The sequence below is a fragment of the Vanrija albida genome (genome assembly GCF_041260175.1).
Source record: "Vanrija albida strain AlHP1 chromosome Unknown contig_4, whole genome shotgun sequence".
NCBI lineage: Eukaryota > Fungi > Basidiomycota > Tremellomycetes > Trichosporonales > Trichosporonaceae > Vanrija > Vanrija albida.
In genome coordinates, this window is record NW_027191423.1 from 400571 (window position 1) to 419193 (window position 18623).

Below are 18623 nucleotides of genomic sequence, written 5' to 3' on the forward strand. Positions count from 1 at the left end.
ACGCCGCCGTCCATGTTCGTCGCCGTGTATCTGGAATAGTCGCCATCAGATACGGCCATGGCGACATGGACCCCGCAGCAAAGATCCAGTGGAGCATCTCACTTACGCATTATCCCCCCTGCGTGAGGGTTGTGACTGTCTCACGCAGCGAGCTCTCCCATCATCAGGCTGGAGAGGGGTACATGGAGGAGGCTCTACCACGCTGGCCTCTGCCCGCGGGTCAGTGTGCCCGCTCCCATGATAAGCATAACCCCGGGGGACGCGGTCAGCGGACACTGCGAGGAACTGGATCCGAGCGCAGCTGATGACCCCCGGCGCGAGATAAAGTTGCTCGTGGTCAGGTGGTGTTTGGTGTGGCCGCGGTTGCCGTGCCAAGGATTACTGTCGCCCTGAGAAGCACGCCATCCATCACCATCTGCGTGGTGCACTTATTTTGAGTGGATGGGAGTGCACTTGTCGGCCAACTTTGAGCGCAGCTGCTTGACGGTGGTGCAACAAGCAGCAGAGGACGACGAGCTATAAACGAATGCGCTGGGGGAGCTCATTCCCAAACGCTGACCGGATCGCGGCTGGCATATCATTCCCAAACGCTGAGCCGATAACAGCCCGTTCCCAACGGCAGCCATGGTGGTACCGACACTCACAGAGAAGGGGGTGCCCGCGGTGGGCCCCGCATCCGAGTCGGGACGCAAGAGCGACGAGGCGTCCAAGCACGAGCTCGAGACGCCTGGCGCGTCGACGTACGCCACCGAGCTCGAGTGGACGGCCGCCGAGGAGCGGCGCGTCATCCGAAAGCTCGACGCGAGCGTGACGTTCCTGCTGGCGTTCGGCTTCTTCTGTTTCCAGCTCGAGCGCGGGTGAGTGGCAGCCAGCGGCAGCCAGCTCGTCCCGAAGCTGACCCGCAGCAACATTGCCAACGCCGTCTCGTCTACGCTCCTCAAGGACGTCGGCATCAACCAGAACCAGTTCAACACGGGCCAGGGGCTGCTGTACCTCGGCATCGTGCTGCTCGAGGTGCCGTCGCAGATGATCCTGCAGCGCGTCGGCCCGCAAAAGTGGATCTCGGCCCAGGTCTTCATGTTCGGCCTCGTCGCGACAGTGAGCGCCGCGCCTAGAACCCCACTCACCCCAGTTCCAACTCTTCATGCACAACTACTCGAGCTACCTCGGCACGCGCATCCTCCTCGGCATCACAGAGTGCGGGTACATCCCCGGGTCCCTGTACACGATCAGCACGTTCTACAAGAAGACCGAGCTTGCGAGCCGCAACGCCTGCTTCTTTGTCGGCAACATCCTCGTCAGCGGCGTCGGTGGCCTCATGGCCGCCGGCATCCTCAAGCTCCACGACCGCCTCAAGCCGTGGCAGCACCTGTTCCTGATCGAGGGGTGTATCGCGCTCTTCTGCGGTGTCGTGTTCGTCCTCTTCCTCCCCGACTCGCCGCATCGCCCGCACGGCATGCTCTCGCGCCGCCTGACCCTTTTCACGGCGCGCGAGCAGCAGATCCTCCTCGCCCGCCTCGGGCCCGACGCTGCCAACAAGGAGGACATCCACCGCAGCCTCACGCGGGAGGAGATCCTCGGCACACTTGGCAACTGGCGCAACTACCCGCACGTGCTCATCGCCATCTCGCTCATCGCGACGACGGCCGCGCTGGGGCAGTACAACCCGACGTGAGTGATGCTGCTCTCAGTCCCAGCCCGACTAACACCCCAGGTTGATCAAGGGCTTCGGCTTCGACACGATCAAGGCCAACGCGCTCACGGCCGTCGGCGGCTGGATCTCACTCGTGCTCATGGTCGCGGTCGGCTTCTTCGCCGACCGACTCAAGTGGAAGGGCCCGGCTGTCATCGTCGCCGTCTCGCCCTACTTTATCATGTGGATTGTGTTCCAGGTCAAGTCGACGTCCAAGGACCGTTGGGCCAAGTTTGCGACGATCGCGCTCACGACGGGCTTCTCAAACTGGTGGCACCCGCTCAACGCTACGTGGCTGTCGCTCAACCAGCCGTCGCCCAAGCACCGTGCCATCGCCATGGCCATGTTCATCATGGCGGCCAACTGCGGCGCTCTCGTCGGATCCCAGCTCCTCCGCCAGGGCGATGCGCCAACGTACCCCATCGGCTTCCGTGTGTGCGTCTGCCTCGTGTCCTTTGGGTTCGGCACGGCCATACTCCAGCACCTCCAGTACCGGTGGAGCAACCGGCGAAACGCAGAGCTGGTGGCCGAGGGCAAGACGTTTGAAAGACACCAGGTGGTGCAGTACACCCCTTAGTGGAAGCAGCAGCACACCCTCAGTGCAAGCGCAGCAGTGATATAATAGTTCATGTATCTTGGTTCATCGGCGGGCTTTGTACAACCCAGCTGACCGAGCAGCTGGTGCTCCGAGGCGCCAGCCTAGAGCGGCTTGGTGGCGCGAATGAAAGCCGAGTACACGGCCCCGTCGAGCGCCTCTAGCTGTGCCTTCTTCTCCTCGTCGCTCGTCGCGCCCTCGGTCGCAAACTCTCCGGCATCATCCGACGAATACACGCGCGTCGGCTCGATATCCACGCCCTGGAACCCCGCGGCGCCCAGCTTCTCCTCGTACTCGGGGCGGATGAGCGCGCCGGCAATGCACCCGGCCCAGAGCTCAATGTTCTTCCTCAGCCCGTCCGGAAGCGCGCGCGCGAGCACAATGTCGCTGACGGCGAACCGTCCGCCGGGCTTGAGCACGCGGAAGGCCTCGCGCAGCACCGCGTCCTTGTCGGGCGCGAGGTTGACCACGCAGTTTGAGATGATGACGTCGACGCTGTTGTCCGGCAGGGGAATGTCCTCGATCGTGCCCTGGAAGAACTCTACGTTCTTCGCGCCGGCCGCTTCGGCGTTGCGGCGCGCCAGCGCCACCATCTCGGGCGTCATGTCCAGCCCGTAGGCCTTGCCGGTGGGCCCGACGCGCCTAGCGCTGAGGAGCACGTCGATGCCGCCGCCCGAGCCAAGGTCAAGCACGACGTCGCCCGCCGCGAGCTTGGCCAGCGCCGTGGGGTTGCCGCAGCCGAAGGAGGCGAGCAGCGCGTCGGCGGGCACCTCGGCCGCCTCGTCGGCAGAGTACAGGTCCTTGGTGATCGGGTCGACGCCGTCGAGGATGGCGGCTTTCGAGCCGCAGCACGCGGCCTTTGGCGCCACCGCGACGTTGGCGGCTTGCGCGTACTTGTCGCGCACGAGGGTGTGGGTGGCGTTGGTGGCTGAGGTGAGCGGTGGCCCAAGAGAGCACTCACTCATTGTTTGTAGTTGGAGCTGCTTTGTTGCAAGTCTTGCTGGTGCATGCCCCAGTCCTACCCACCCTCCCGCATATATAGCCCACAGCCGTCACAGCCGTCGACGTCAAGGTGGACGACGATAACCACAGCTCCATCAAATTGGCCACCCGTGCCTTGGGTTTTGTCAAATTCACCACGTTCCCGCCCCGATGACCCGACGGCCGCGAACCGATAATGAATCAAGGCGGATCGAGTCCGACACCGTTCGAAGCACCTACAGTGACGCTGGGCGCCAAGGATTGATCATGAGATGGTCTGTGGGGGGTGGAGGGGGCGCCAATGCCAAGTGGATGGTGGCGCGTGCACTCACTGCGTCGTCGGCGCTGCTATCGTGTTAGCCGGCGGCCCTGCCCGCTGTTGCTCGGCAAGCCGACTCGCCGCGCCGCTGTTGATCCTCTGACCGGCCCCGAGGCGCACCGGGCCAATGTGGTTTGTGTGAGTGTGGGTAACTGGAGCCTGGTCCTCTCCAGTCCTTGCCCGGCGTGGGCTTGCTCGGTGACCCTGCTTCCAAGGCCGGTGCTGTCCTCACCCGCGGCGGTACTCGTACGCCGCGCCGCCCCGCACAGCAAGCACTATGCTATCCATCGCCCATCTATGGTCTAGCCGACCCCCGTGGTGCTGCTCAAAGCATGACAACGCCAACGCCCGATCCCTCCCGTGCCGTCGTCGTGTCCATGCCGCCGTTGATAGGGGGCATGGCCCAGTTGTACAGGTAGTAGTTGAGGTAGCCGTCACCAGGGCCAAACTTCTGCTCAGTGAGGAACATGTTGTTGTCGAGCAGCGTGAGCGCGTTCATGACATCGAAGCCGGACTAAAGTGGTCAGCAAGCCGCAACAGCACCCCCACTCACAGTCTGCGCAACCGTCAACATGTCCTTGCTGAGTGCGTTGAGCCTCTCGTCAAGCTTGGCCTTGAGCTTGGTCTCGTCGTCCGACGACGCGCCGGCCGAGAAGATCGCGTCAGAGGCATAGTAGAAGAGGTACGCCGCGTTCAACACGTCGTACTTCGGGTGCTGCATGATGGTCGACGGCAGCGAGTAGAAGGAAATCATGTCGGTGATCTCCTTTGTTGTCGGGTCCTCGACCACATATGCCCACACGACCTGCTCGACGCGCTTGCCGTCGACATCGCGCCCCTGACCGGAGAGGAACCAGTGGTCAATGTCCTCGTCGTTGCTGAAAGTCTGGGCAATGGGGAAGCGGGAGAGGTATCGCCTCAGGAGGTTGCCGACCTGGGGAACGTCCTCTTTCCTCATCTCACGGAATCCCGGAACAGACGTCGTCGTCGGCATGGCGTAGTTACGCACCAGGCGCGCGATCGTCGAGCCGCGCGGCAAAGGCGAGAAGCCGATGTCGACGAGCTTGGGAGGGTTGAGGTTGCGGTGGTAGTATCGGCATGTCGAGAAGGGCGTGGGGATGACAACACCGGCAGTGTAGATCGCCTGCCAAATGTTGGTGAGGTTGACACGGCGAGTGACCTCCTTGATGAGGACCGGGGCGAGGCGCTTGGAGCGCAGCTTCTTGTGCACGCAGAGGTAGTTGATCTCGGCAGAGTCCCAGGTGCTGCCCTGTCAGCAATGCCACACGTACGGCAGATGACTCACTGCGAGTATGCACGAAGCTCGACCTTGATGCCCGAGATGAAGGCCACCAGCTTGCCGGTCTTCTGCACGCGCACACCGATGTGCCACTCGGGGAGGTATCCCGGTGCTGTCAGCGCCCTGCGGGGTCAGCTCGATGCACATCGGGCCTGCAGCTAACACACCAGAGTAGGAACTCCTTCGAGTAACGGAAACGGAACATGGCCTCGTCGTCCTCGACATAGTTCTCCGTCAGAAGAGTGTGCACCTCACGCATCTGCTCCTCGTTCTTGACGTCGACCGTGCTCCACTCGAACCCAGCAGGCAGAGCGTAGGGCTCTTGCCTCACATCGGCTGGCGTCTTGGGTGCATCGATCGGGCCTTCCTTGACCGCCTCCTCGCCGTTCTGGATCACGGGCTGCGTCTTCCAGAACTGTAATGTTAGGCACTATCTAGGAATTCAACCCACCTTGTGCTCCTTGAGCTGGCCGGCGTTGGGGTCTCCAAAGTTCTCGAGGAGCTTCATCAGGTCGACCGCCTGCAAGGCCTTCTTAATGTCATCTGAGTTGTTAGCTCGCGTGGTTGGGTTCTGCGCATAGTCAAGCTCACCCTTGCTGCCAGAACCGAGGCTACCAGAGACAACGTTGACCGCGGGGACATCGCTGTAGGTATGAGGTCAGTGCGTCTATCCCGAGCACCTCGGACACGACTCACGACTGCGAAGTCACGACCGCCGAGCTCTTGGCCTTTGACTTTTTCTTCTTTTTCTTCTTCTTCTTCTTCCCTCCGTCTTCTCCGCCCTGTCCTCCAGCGGCAGCGTTGTCGTTCACGTCGTCGTCGTTGTCGCTGTCGTCCTCGCCGTCATCGGCATCATCACCCTGCTGGTTCTTGTCGTCGTCGTGTCCGAGCTTGGCGACCTTGGCCGCGAGCTCCTGGGCGGTGGCGTCATTCGACTTGGACATCCCTGATGGGCCTGCCGACGTGTCTGCTGGCGCCATAGCGAACAGTGTGCGTGTGTGTGTGTTTACACGAGAGTGAGCGTTGGACAAGATGAACACGCGACAAAGGACATTGACAGCGCTGGACTTTTGCGCTCCAGCGATCCAGCGACCGGCCAACGATCGGACACATGAAACCGTTTACGTAACAGGTGCTATTCAAATGCACTTGTAATGCATTGGAACAGGGTTCAAATTGGAATTTGCTTCCGTTAATGGGTCACCAAGGGTGGGGGCCGCAATGAGCATCATCGATGAAATCGCGAACGTCGAATCCACACCAGTCTTGTCGCCTTCGTCTCGTCTCGCTCTTCCTCTTCTTCATCACCACCATCCATCCCTCCTCCCGACTCATTCCTCACGCCGGTGGGGAAGAATCCTCTCTAAACAATGTCGGAGGGCCAACCAGCTGCCGGCGCAGCTCTTGCCGCGGAACCTGCAGCCGCGCCGGCCGCTAGTGATCTCGCGTCCGTCGCCGTCCCTGCCGACTTGGTCGCCGATGTCGAGCGCGAGCAAGCGCTTGCCGACCTCCACACATCTCTCAAGTCCAGGACGGATGATGTCGACAAGCTGCACGCGGAGAAGGAGACGCTCGTCACTGAACGTGATGGTGCTCGTGAGTGGGACGTCCAACACTGTTGAGAGAGGAGCTCACCACAACGTCCAGTGTCGACCGCCAACCAGCTCCGCGCTCAGCTGTCATCACTCCAGTCAACGCACCTGCAGTCGACCTCGGAACTAGGTGTCGTGCAGAGCAGGATCGAGGTAAGTGGCCACATGCCTTCTGATGGGCGTATGCTGACGACGACAGGCTGCGGAGCGAGAGAAGCGCGAGCTCCTCGAGGAGATCCAGCGCCTGCAAGAACGGGCCCACAGGACAACTCGTGAGAATACACCACAGTGATGGCACATCAAAGCTGACTCGTGTTTCAGAGGACCTGTACACCCTTCGTTCTCAGAAGTCCGAGGCGTCGCAGAAGATTGCCCACCTCGATGTCGAGGTTTCTGAGCTCAAAATGGCTGCCGACTCTGCCAAGGTTGGTTAAACGATGCGCAGTCAGTATTGCGGAAGCTGACCAGTGCAGTTTAACGAGGAGCGCAGTGTTCAAGCTCTAAAGAATGCTCGCGCTGAAATCCTCACCGTCTCGAAGGCTGCGACGGATGCTGAAGCTCGCTTCTCCAAGTACCGGGCGCAGACTGTGAGCCCCCACCAATGGACAACGAGCGGTATCTGACGCCCTGCAGCAATCTGAACTCTCTCAGCTTCAGCATGAGAATGAGACAGTCCAATCGCGCATCACTTCGGTGCAGACATCACACCAGTCGCTGCAGCGAACCTACGAGGACCAGGCTCGTCGCCTCGCCGAAGCGCACGCCAACATCGCCACCCTTACGTCCGCTGCTGCCTCGCAGAAGACATCTTACCGCCTCGAGTTTGACCGCTTGCACGAGGAAATACGCCTGGCACAGAGGCACGGCGACGAGGCAAGAGCGGAGGTCGCAGACCGTGAGGCCGAGCTTGAGCGGCTGTCAGAAAGCCTGGCCGACAAGGAAGGACTGTGGGAGGACCGTTGGAAGCGAGAGGAGCGCTCCCGCAAGGAGGCTGAGAAGCGTGTAGACGACCTCAAGGTCGTTGTGGAGCGCTTGGCGATGGCCCAGGGCGAGGGCTCAGGATCCGACATCAGCCCGGCCGCGACGCTCGCCACCAAGCTCCGCGAGGAGGGCAAGTCGTACACCCAGTTCTACACCGACTACACTATTCAGGAGGGCAAGCTCCGCGCATCCCAAGATGAGGTTGCACGGTTGACCAACCTGCTCGAGCAGATTAGCCAGGACATCGCGGAGAAGGTGCGTGTCGCATCATTGTTTGTTGGATACACACTGACGGCGCTCAGAAACCACTGTTTGAACAACAAGCACAGGAACACGACGCTGCAATCGAACGAGCCAACACACTTGCTACCGAACTGGCGAGTGCTATCTCAGCTCGTGACAACTTCGAGTCTCGCTCCAAGGCCCTGGAAGCGGCTTCCACCCACCACGCTGAAGAGAAGCAATCCCTTGAGCAGACGGCCCAGGATCTCTCCCGTCAGGTCCAAGGCCTTCTCCGCGAAATCTCGATTCGCGATGACCCTAGTCTTGCAAACGTGGCGTTCAACGAAAAGGCCAAGGTCCTCGAGGGTGATATTGTTACCGACCGCCTTCTCGAGTTCACCTCGCTCCCCACCTTGCAGGAGCAGAACCAGCGACTCCTCAAGCTCACTCGTGCTCTTGCTGCCAAGCTCGACGCTCGCGAGATCAACCGCGCGACCAACCATGCCAGCGACGTCGACACTGGTGCGGCACTTGACCAGGCCACCGAGACCATCACCCGCTTGCATACCCAGGTCCTCGAGTCTCAAAAGAAGATCAATGAGATTTCAAGAGAGCGTGACCTGTTCTCCAAGCTGCTTGCCCGTGGTGAAGGCCTCCGCTGGTCGGCGAACGGTGCCTCGTCCAACGGGCCCCTGGAAACCAACGACAGCTCCAATGAGCAGGCGTTCGTCACCCTCCAGGCTCAGCTCAGCAGCGTTCGTGACAAGGCCGATGCCGATGTTGCCGAAGCTAAGGAGCTTGCTCGTCAAAAGAGCGAGGCCGCCGGCGTTGCTGAAGTCGAGCGAGTCAAGGCCGAGGCCAAGGCGACTATGATCGAGAAGCAGCACCAGATCCTCAATGAGACCCACCAGCTTCAGAAGCAGGAGTACGCCAGCCTCGAGAACCAGTATCGCCAGGTCCAGGCGCAGATTGCCCAAGCTCAAACGGAACGCCGGGTCGCGCTGGAGGAGGCTGCCAACCATCAGTCTACTGAGCAGCGCCTTCGTGACGAGGCTGCCAACCTTCGCGCCGAGAGGGAGCAGTGGGAGAGTGTCCAGTCTCGCATGCAGACCGACTTCTCGACCGTCCAGCAGGAGCGCGTTCGCTTGCAACACCTCATCGACAATCTCAACAGCGTCAGCACAGAGAACGAGCGTACGAGGACCGAGGAGCGAACCAGGCTGGAGAGGAGAATCGACGAGCTGCAACGTGAAGCGTAAGTTTGAATTGTTGGCTACTTTGCTGACAACGTAGCACTCAGCTCCGAAACCAGGCCGACGAAGCCCGTGAGGCTGTGCGTGCAGCAGAGGTAAGTCAGAGATCCACATCGCCAGCCCCGCTAACATTGCCAGCGCCGCCTGGAGGAGACGGATCAGCGCATTCAAGCCGAAACCGCCACCATCAATGCTGCCAAGGACGCCGCCGAGAAGATCGTTGCGGAGAAGGACACCGAGATTGCGGGCCTCAAGGAGCAGGCCGACAAGAACCTCAAGATTGGCCTCAACTGGCAGCGCCGTGCCAAAGAACTGCAAGCCACTCAAACAGAGGGGATCGAAGCGAAGGAGGCCGAGATTACCAAGATCAAGTCCGAGCTCGCAGAAGCTCAAACCAAGATCACCGAGCTGGAGAAGAAGGTGGCCGACGCTGAGCAAGCCGTCGCTCAGAAGGACACCGCCGTGCAGAGCCTGACCACGGAGTTGGCCAAAGCGAAGGAGGCACAGGCTACCGCTGCCCCGTCTACCGACACGGCCCAGCTCTCTGCTCTGCAGACTGAGCGCGATGCCCTCCAGCAGAAGCTCGCGACCGCCGAGACGGAGCTGGCAGCCGCCAAGGCTGCAGGCTCAGCAGCCCCTGCCTCTACCGACGCTCCTGCAGACACCACGGCCCCTGCTGCTGAGGCAGGGACTCCGTCAGCTGACACCGCCTCTTTGCAAGCTCAGCTTGACGAGACGGCCAAGAAGCTTGCGGACAGGGAGGCACAGTACCAGAACGACGTTATCAAGGTGAACCGTGCCAACCAGGGCCTTAGCAACCGTGTCAAGGCCTTCACAGCAGAGAAGGCGGCCCTCGACGCCAAGATTGCCGAGCTCGAGAAGGAAGTCACCGAACTCAAGGCCAAGTTGGCCACCGCTGAGGCAGCCGCTGGGACTGCAGCCACCGACCAGTCGGTAATCGACGAGGCCGTCAAGACTGCCGTCACAGCACGCGAAGCCGAACTCAACGCTGAGCACGCCACTGCTCTGGCCAGCGCTGGAAGCAAGCCGGATGACACGGCCATCCAGGCCGCAGTTTCCGCCAAGGAGACTGAGCTCAAGGCTGCGTTTGACAAGGAGCTTGCTGAGGCCAAGACTCAGGCTGCTGCTGGTGCAGCTGAGGGCAGTGGCGAAGACTCTGCTGCGAAGATCACCGAACTCGAGGAGAAGGTCAAGACTCTCCAGCGCCAGGTCCGCACGGCCGAGATCAGCCGCAAGACGCTCGAGCGCCAGAAGACCGACATCGAGACCAAGCTGCGTAACCTTGAGGGTGGTGCTGCTTCCCCTGCCCCAACTTTGTCAGCCGCCGCAGCTCCATTTAAGCCCGCACCAACACCGGCTACCAACGCTTCGACACCAGCAGCGACACTACCGGCCAAGCCATCCCCGACAGCAACACCAGCCGCCACTCCAGCTCCTGCCGCTGCGGAGGCATCGACATCGGCGGCAACGCCCGACGCAGCTTCCGCCAGAGGGGGTGCGGCCCGTGGCCGTGGCCGCGGTGGAGCGGCAGTTCGTGGAAGAGGCGCGGCGCCGGCCCGACCAAACAGCGTTCTGAACGGTGAGCTCCATGCCTCCTCTCCCAGATCGCCGCTAACAAGTCGCCCAGCCGTCAACGCCACACTTGCGTCTGCCACCGACACTAGTGGTGGCACGAAGCGCTCGGCTCCTGACGACGACGGCGCCGCTGGAGCGACGACGACTTCGCCCGACATTCTTGCCCGCCTCCAGAGCGCGCCAGCCGCAGCTGGAACTGAGGCGGCGGCCCCGGCTGAAGGCGCCGCACGGGGTCGCGCTGCCAAGAGGGCCCGCGGCGGGGCGCGTGGACGAGGCACGGGACGACGACCAAGCGGAGCAGGCGGCGATGCTGGAGGAGACGCATGAGGCGTCGTGGGGCGTGGGTATCCTTTATACATTTCATGTCATGGAGAGCACAAGAGTGGGAGTAGAAGTCATGCAACGCAGTGTAACACATTCGCAACGCAAACGCACGCCGCCCGAGTCGAGTCAGTATTGTATTCCTGGGTATTCACTACATGCACTGGGGCCATGGCCAAACCAACACGGGATTGCGCAGCTATCCGTAGTTTGGGTGATCTGGTCTACCAGGTGTTCGCGACTGGCGAGGCGGGGTGGGGGTAAGGACTACTTGGCTATCACTATCACTTTAACACTTGGTGTCCAGGGGAATCAATGGGGAATAGAGCGAAGACGATATAAAGCGGACGGCGGCGAATCAGAGCGCACAAAGTTAAACTAGTGGGTAGGGAGTCGAAAAGCAAGGTGGACAAAGCCGAAGAAGATCACTTGTGCGTCGCTTCGGGGGTGGTGGAGTGGCACAGAAGTGATGGAATGCGGTACCACGGCCGGGATCGATCAGCGTGGTGCTTGACCAAGGACGTTGCCGTGGGTCGCGCCAACAGTGACGCGAAGAGCAGAGTTGAGAGAGGGGGCGAGGGGGTGGCGAGACTACATGCCCATGCGCATGCCGGCGTCACCACCGGGCATCATCCGCCTGTCCTGTTGCCCATGCTGTTGCTGCTGGGGTGGAGGAACAGACTGGTACATGCCGGGGTGGACCACAAAGCCCTGGTGCCCTGGCGGAGCGTGGGGGTAGTATCCCTGCACGGCCGCATAGTCGCCGCCGGTTGGTGTAGGTGGGTACGCGTAGGTCGGAGAAGGAACACCATGAGCTGGGTGGGCATGGTGCTGGTACTCCTGGGGCATGTGATAGCCAGCGCTGAGGGGCGACTGCAGCGGGTTGGGTGGGGGCTGTGGTGGCGGGGCGTGCTGGTGCGGTAACAGGTGGGTCGAAGGCGAGTGCTGGCGGTGCATATCCGGGATCGGAGGGACCGGTGGGATCAGTTCGGGGGCCGATTGGACGTCTGGAATCGAGTGCTGCGAAGCAGTACGCTTCTTGGAGGGCAGGCGCTTCTTGGGCCGTGAGGACACGGGCGTGCCGTTACCAATCGCCGCCACTGCCTCCTGCTGCGCGGTCGCGTGCGCGGCCGCCTCGTCGGGTGTAGCACCGGCAACCTGAGCTGCTGTTGCTAACATGGCCTTTGATGCTTCGGCCGTTAACTTGTGGGGCCTGATCGACAGTCCGCCGTTCTTGCCCTTGGTGGGGGCAATCGGGCCGCCGGAAGGCTGTCCGTCAGGGCCTAAGCCGTCGGGCGCGTTGAGACAGGCCTGAGAGCAAGTGTCAGACAATGATCAAACGTTGATGGCGCCCGAGTGGCAATACACTAACCTGGATGAGGTTCTTGCCCTCAGCCTTTGTGACGAGCGGCTGCAGCTTGGTCGTCGTAAACGTGTAGACGAGTCCCGTCTCCGAGACCACTAAGAGGAGCACCTGGGTGCCGGTGAGGATCGACAGCTCGTACGCCTGTGGGAACGACTCGTCAGTGCCTGCTCGGCTGCACACACACTGCCTCGTGGCTCGCTCACCTTCTTCATGATGCCAGCCTTGCGCTTGCTGAACGTAATGTGCCGACGAGACTTGTCGGTAATGTACTCGATACGAATCTTGCGGCGACCCGACTCGCCACTCTCCTTGTCGACATAGGTAAAGCCACCTGGGACGTCTTGCGTCTCTCGCCGTCTTTTTGGTGGCAGGGGAGAGTCTGCAGGATGTCAGGCCGTGATTCGTGCGTGTGCGTGTGTGTGTGCGCGCGGTACTCACCATCGTCGTCATCACTTCCGCCCTCGAGCCCAGTTTCGCTGTGGAACATGTCGTCGACACTCCTTGGGTGGTGAGACCCTCCAAGCGCCGCTTGCGCCTGATTGAGCTGCATATGCGTTGCGTCGAGTTGCATTTGAGTAGACGTTGGTGTTAACATTGCGCTCGACTTGGATAACTCCGAGTCGACAACTGCCGTGTGTGTGAGCACTCGATCTCTGCCAAAGGCACCCCACGACGACTCACCCTTCTCGTCGTCTCCATGGCCGCCAAAGTTCATATCGACGCCCATGCCGTCGCCAAAGTCTGCGACCATGTCCGAGGTGTCGAGCGAGTCAAAGTGTTCGGTCGTGTCGTTGTAGTCCCCGAGACCGTCCATGTTGATGGAGACGGTGCGGGACATGATGGGGTTGTTACGCAAGGGCGAGTCCGGAGGGATAGACCCGCTGAGCGAACTCTGCGTAAAGCGTGGTGCGTAGGGAGAAAGAGTGAGAGCCATTCACTCAATCTCAATGATGGGTTGATGTCAAGTGAATTGGGCTCTGCGGCGGCGGCGAGGAGCAGCGCAGAGTGGGGGGAGAGGGGGGAGGGGGAGGAGGACGAGGGGGGGGAGAGGCCAAGAGGTGCACCTGCGAGTCGAGCAGAGAGTCAAAGGGCGCAAGAGAAGGTGGATTATCGCTCTTGCTCTTGCAGTCTCTTGCCCAAGGTAGTTAAGACTGAGTGCGTGTAAGCAACGGCTCCAAAGCATAGGATCTTCGGCGTGTGTACGGCATGCAGGTAGGGGCTCATCCTCCTCCCCTCCGCTTACCCCCGCCCCGCGCCCCTTTGGCCGCCGCCTCGACTCGCGCGTGTGCGCGCGCGCGTCCGACATGCCCCGCCGCCGCCGCTGTCGCCGCCGGGCGCCCCTCTGTGCCAGTCACAGAAGAAACTTGTGCAGCGCAACGATTCTCGTCGGGGCGTGCAGTTTGACCGGCGGCGGCGGCAGCAGCGGCAGCGGCGGCGACTGCAGGGCGCAGCAAAGGACCGACAAGCAGCCAACGGGGGCAGAGGGGTGAAAGGGGGTATGCCAGACGCAACAATGCAAAACTCACCACTGTATACTAGAGTCGTCGACGAGTGCACAATGACTCTTGTTGGACTGGCGTCGCGATGCTTTGCTGCTGCTGTGGTGGAGCAAGATGGCGAGGTTGACTGAAACACAACAAGCCGGGTGTCACGAGTCTCGGTCCTTTGTTTGGGGGGACAATTGCCTAGAGTGGCCACTGTAGTCTTGCTGCTTATCGTGTATCCGCGGCAAAAAAATGGGCGCAGCGCGCGCGAGATGTCGTCGCGTGCCGGCCAGATGGGATAACGACGAGGTCGAAAGAGAGGACGGGGGGCAAAGGGATTATCGGCGACGGCAGCGTGGGCCGGTCAAGGGCGGTTCGGGAATGCGGGGCGTTGTTGTGTGTGTGTGTGTGATGCCGATGGTCGTCGTCGTGGTGACACCAAAGAGGACAGAGTAGGAGAGGGGTGATTGGCAGTGGCAGTCGTCAATGTCGTGTGGTGGATGGAGGGGGAGGGGGTCGTTTGTCGTGGGCGAGCCGGCGGGCGGGCGGCGGCGCAAACAACAAGGTGGGCCGTTATGCACCGTGATGTGTTTGGTGTAGGGTGGTGGGGAGGTCTCTGTCAGCGTCGATGCTCATGCAAGATGCGACGAAGACGGCGTCGGCGACAATCGCCGGATGCGGGAGGAGGAGGATGAGGAAAGGGGGAAAAGGAGATGGAGCAAGAGGAAGGAGAGAAAAGGCTCGTCGTTGCATGTTGACACATTCAACCACCACCACAACTGCAACTCGCCGGAACCAGCCGCCGCCCAACAAAGGATCAAACATTGTTGACCCAGTCTCTGGGTGGGGCGAGGGGCTCATTCTGGCCGTGCATCCTCCATCAACCATCACTCCATGGCCACCACGGATGCACCATCCGCCATCACCGATGGGGGTGGTGCATTAGTCGGAGCGAGAGACGAGTAAGCAGGGCATGCGGCGGAGCGAGGCGTAGGCCGGCCGGATGCCCAGGGACCTGGCGCGGCGCGCTCGCTCGCCGCGTCGCTGCCGCTCCTGTTACGTGCATGCAGGTGTGCATGTACGCTCCTCGCTCTCTCTCGCTCGACCTCGTCGGCCGTTTTGCCCTGGGTTTGGCTTCAAAACGGGGTGATGTTGCCTCTTGTGGACCATGGTCCGCATTCCCCTTTAGGCAAGGGTGCGTATTCCTCTCGTTGTCGCGAGCGCAGATTGGTGTTTCTTACCAACTCAAACAAGCAACGAACAGGCAAGGGACAGGACCAGGCCGGGGGTCCAGAAGCACGACGTTGGAGCAGACGAGGCAGACGAGGCAGGCCGACAGTACTCACCTGAAAACAAAGGCAACAGTGGGGCCGGCCGATTAACCACAACAATGAACAAATCGCGCACAATCAAACGAGTGGACGGGCCGTGTTGGGGCCGAAAGGTGTAAATAAAACGAGGGCGAGGGTTGCGTTTATAGAGAGAGTGTGAGGGGGGAGGGAGGGAGAAAGTGTCCGTGCGAGTCAGAGGAGATGGAGAGTAACGAGAGACGATATTGTGATGGAGTTGTGCAGGTAGGACGTCCAGTAGGTACAAGTTGTGTATGGTGGTGGTGGGGTGCGGGCGGGCGGTGGGGTGGGTGGGGTGGGGTGAGTGTGCATGCTGCAGCATGCTGCCTGCTGCTACTACACCTTGGCTAGTTGCCTTGGGTTGTGTGGGCTGGGCTGGGCCTCCTGGGCTGGCCCTCCTGGGGGTGGGCTGCGGAGCGGCCGCATGGCTTGCAGGTCATGCAGTAGTGGTTCTGGCTCTGCGCCTGCCTTGCTGCCTGGTGGCACTGGGTGGGCCTGCTGCTGGGCTCGTACCCGACTCATCCGCTAAGCTTAGCAGCGGACCGTCAATGGCGGACGAGGAGGCGGCGGCGGCGGAGGCGGCGGCGCGGGGATGGAAGGGAGCGAGGGGAGTGTTTGGGACAGCCGGGGTGCATTTGGTCGTATGGTATGGGGTTTAGGAGGATGCCTCGTCCAAAGTATTGGTTCCTGGAAGTGAGCCGGCGCGGGGCAGAAGAGCAGAGGACTGGTGAGTAGGGGAGCAGGGGAACCGAGGAATTGAAAGGAACAGTGATGGAACGAGGCACCAGAGCAGAGGTGGCGGTCGCAGGAGGAGAGGGGCCACGACCAAAGCCTAGATCCCTCCGGCTTCCTGTTTCCTCGCTGCATTGAAGCTGAGGACCCGGGCATGAAGACCGGGGCAAAGGGACAGGCCTGACCCTGTCCGTTTGGCCAGGGGGAAGTGGCACGACCGAGGCAGAGCCGAGCGACAGCGCACCAGCAGTCAACAAGGCAGTGCAGGGCAAGTTCGGTCGATGGAACCAAGATTGCAGGGTCGGGGCTAGGCTAGAGGCCGGGCAGAGGAGCAGGCCAGGACGGCGCAGGGAGAGATCGAGGGGAAGCACACGCGACAAGCATCAACCTGGGCAAATTTGCCTCTTGGAGCAACCCTCGGCCGCATCAGAAACCTATGGGACCGCTGACACGTCATTGCGCGCCCGGCGCTCGGGGCTCTCGGTACGTGCTACGGCAAGAGTTACGTACTGGATCGGTCGAGCAGCTGGGCGGGAGTGCCTGGACATTACCCGGACGCACAATGGACAGGCCGTCGTTGGAACAACAACATAAACAATGCCTGTCCGACTGGCCTCGTCCACGACGACAGTTGCGACGCAATAACGAGGCGCGAACAGGTGTGCCAGCACGGTGCCAGCATGCTCGCTGCCCTCCCCTGCGCGTTTAATGAATGCTGCGGAGAGAGTATGTACAAACATATGGCTAAATCGGCGGCGGCAGTGAGCGGCGACGGCGATCCGGCCGCAAGCCCCGCCCCGCAAGCTCGTCAGGCGGGACACGGCCAGCGTTCCGCAACCTTGGGCAGTGAAGCGAGGTGATATGGCGCATCGAGTTGCCGATCAGCGGCGCGGTTGTTGCGATAGCAAGCTGGACGAGGTACGTGCTCGCCATTAGTTGGGCAGGCGTCGTCGGTGTCGAGGCGAGCCTCGAGGCTCGCTGCCAGTGGCTTGTGGCGGCTGCTACGCCACCAAGTCGCCCATTGTGCCCTCAGATTGGGTGCAGATTGGGTGCGCCGCAGATTGGGTGCGCCGTCGATTGGGTTGGCGGCGTGCCAGTGTGGCGGCGGCGGGGGTCGCCTCGCCTGGCCTCGCCTCCGACGCAATTGACCAGTCGGCGGGCTATCGACAAGCTGCCCGTGGAGGCTCAGTGCTGCCGGCGCTGGGTGCTAGGCGGGTGCTGCGCATCGGAGTCGCCGAGGCCGTGTCTCGCGGTCATCGCGCCCGCGCCCGCCGCCCCCGCGCCCGCCGTCGACCAAACTCTATCCACCGGCCAGTGGCCGCGGCCTCGCCTGCCCACCTCACTAGTGCGAGTCGAGTCAGCGGCCTGTCCAAGCCCAAGCACCCCGCCCAGCTTGCTGGTCGCGCATTCCGATTCCACGGGCTGGACACAGCCTGGCTGGCGCCGCAAGACGCGCTGTTGTTCTCGGGGCTGGAAGGCACGGCCAGGGGCAGGTCCGGCGTGGTGGGCTGTGGGCTGGGCGGCGGCGTGTGGGCTGGCCGCCGTCCATGGGGTGGGTGGGGGCTGTCGCCTCGGTCTTGGTAGCAGCGAGCAGCCTCCAGTCCGTCTCGGAGCATGGGCGAGAACCCCAGCACAGCCTCGTTTCGGCGCAAAACGTAAGTGCCTCGCCGCCTCCTCTCGCCCCGCCGCCGCCACCACCGCCAGCGCACCCTCCGAAACAACCCTCCGAAGCCCCCTCCCTCCCTTGCCCCTGTCGCAGCCCAACTCGCCGCCGCGGGGTGCGGTATCTGCAGTATGCTTATGCTGCGGGCGGGTGGATCGGGCGGATTCGCCTGTTCGGGCAGGCGTGCGTCGCCATCGCGGCGAGCGTGGGTGCACGACGATGCGAGCACAATGCAGGCCCACCGTCTTGTCCGTGCACGCCTCACCCACGACGCGCCGCGCCGCGACGACGCGACCGACTCCCTGGCACTAGCGTAGCGCGTCGCACATGCCATGCCGCCCGCTATGCCAGCCGGCGTCAATCGGTGGCGGCTGGAATGTCGGGACCATGGCATGGTGGGCAGTGAATGCGAGTGGCTGCTAGTCGTTTCGTCGTTGTACTTGTCAAGTGGCAAAGTCCACTTGTTGTACTCTGCAAACTTGTCACGTCTGCCTGCACTCTGCAAACTTGTCACGTCTGCCTGCTCTATGCGCTGCTCCACTGCTCCTGCTCCACACACACACGAGTCGATGGCAGGCGGCGATAACCTGCGGCCTTCCGCCGCCGCCGCCGGAAGCAACAGAGTTTGCGCGCGTCATGCCTGCTGCCGCCAGGCCACCAGCGCCGCACCGCACCCCCCGAGCCTATCGCCGCTCCCCTCGGCTGTGCTATCAAAGTCACTGCCGACGGGAGCAGCATCGCCGCCGGCAGTGGCGGCGTCATGGCCATCACATCACCCAGCGCTACGCCCCGACTCGACGTCATCACTGAGGCCGCGCGTCTCGCCGTAGGCTGTCCTGCACCCAGTCACCGGCGGCCAGCTAGCAGCGGCGCTTGCAGAGCTAGCCTCGCGGCGACTTCTGCGGCCTCTGCGACGTCATTGGCGCTGGCCGCCGTCGTGACCGACATGGCCGATTGTCATGGCCCCAGCTCAAGCCCCATCATTGACGTGACCCCGGCCCCAGCCCCCACCCCGATCACGGAGCGCGCTGATCATCCCAACCGCCAACAGGCAAGCGACAGCCGCCTGCCAAGTCGCTACTCGGCGAGCTGCGGCGCCACCTCCTGCCGAGCCTTGGCCACAAGCACCCCCCTCCCCCCACGTCGGATACCGCGCGGACGCAGCTCGGCCGCGCT

General features: G+C 62.2%; 5 protein-coding genes across 5 annotated transcripts; 2 read left to right on the top strand and 3 right to left on the bottom strand.

The window, feature by feature from the left end:
- Positions 1-624: 624 nt before the first annotated feature.
- Q8F55_004871 (uncharacterized protein) lies at positions 625-2270 on the top strand (the record flags this gene model as incomplete). The annotated part of the gene is made up of 4 exons (XM_069353375.1): positions 625-857; positions 906-1089; positions 1133-1671; positions 1715-2270. 4 exons carry the CDS (start codon positions 625-627, stop codon positions 2268-2270), a joined length of 1512 nt encoding a protein of 503 aa, XP_069208017.1.
- A 122-nt stretch (positions 2271-2392) lies between these two features.
- On the bottom strand, positions 2393-3253 carry Q8F55_004872 (uncharacterized protein; the record flags this gene model as incomplete). Its single annotated transcript, XM_069353376.1, has 2 exons — positions 2393-3216; positions 3250-3253. 2 exons carry the CDS (start codon positions 3251-3253, stop codon positions 2393-2395), a joined length of 828 nt encoding a protein of 275 aa, XP_069208018.1.
- Positions 3254-3913: 660 nt separating this feature from the next.
- Positions 3914-5868, bottom strand: NMT1 (glycylpeptide N-tetradecanoyltransferase; the record flags this gene model as incomplete). The annotated part of the gene is made up of 7 exons (XM_069353377.1): positions 3914-4102; positions 4142-4853; positions 4895-5011; positions 5056-5303; positions 5340-5431; positions 5480-5532; positions 5585-5868. The coding sequence occupies 7 exons, from the start codon at positions 5866-5868 to the stop codon at positions 3914-3916; spliced, it is 1695 nt and encodes a 564-aa protein (XP_069208019.1).
- A 390-nt stretch (positions 5869-6258) lies between these two features.
- Positions 6259-10859, top strand: MLP1 (the record flags this gene model as incomplete). Its single annotated transcript, XM_069353378.1, has 10 exons — positions 6259-6484; positions 6536-6633; positions 6680-6752; positions 6802-6905; positions 6954-7067; positions 7114-7716; positions 7764-8938; positions 8977-9031; positions 9075-10536; positions 10585-10859. The coding sequence occupies 10 exons, from the start codon at positions 6259-6261 to the stop codon at positions 10857-10859; spliced, it is 4185 nt and encodes a 1394-aa protein (XP_069208020.1).
- Positions 10860-11444: 585 nt separating this feature from the next.
- MCM1 (transcription factor of the MADS box) lies at positions 11445-13057 on the bottom strand (the record flags this gene model as incomplete). Its single annotated transcript, XM_069353379.1, has 5 exons — positions 11445-12164; positions 12226-12360; positions 12423-12598; positions 12658-12846; positions 12901-13057. 5 exons carry the CDS (start codon positions 13055-13057, stop codon positions 11445-11447), a joined length of 1377 nt encoding a protein of 458 aa, XP_069208021.1.
- Positions 13058-18623: the final 5566 nt, after the last annotated feature.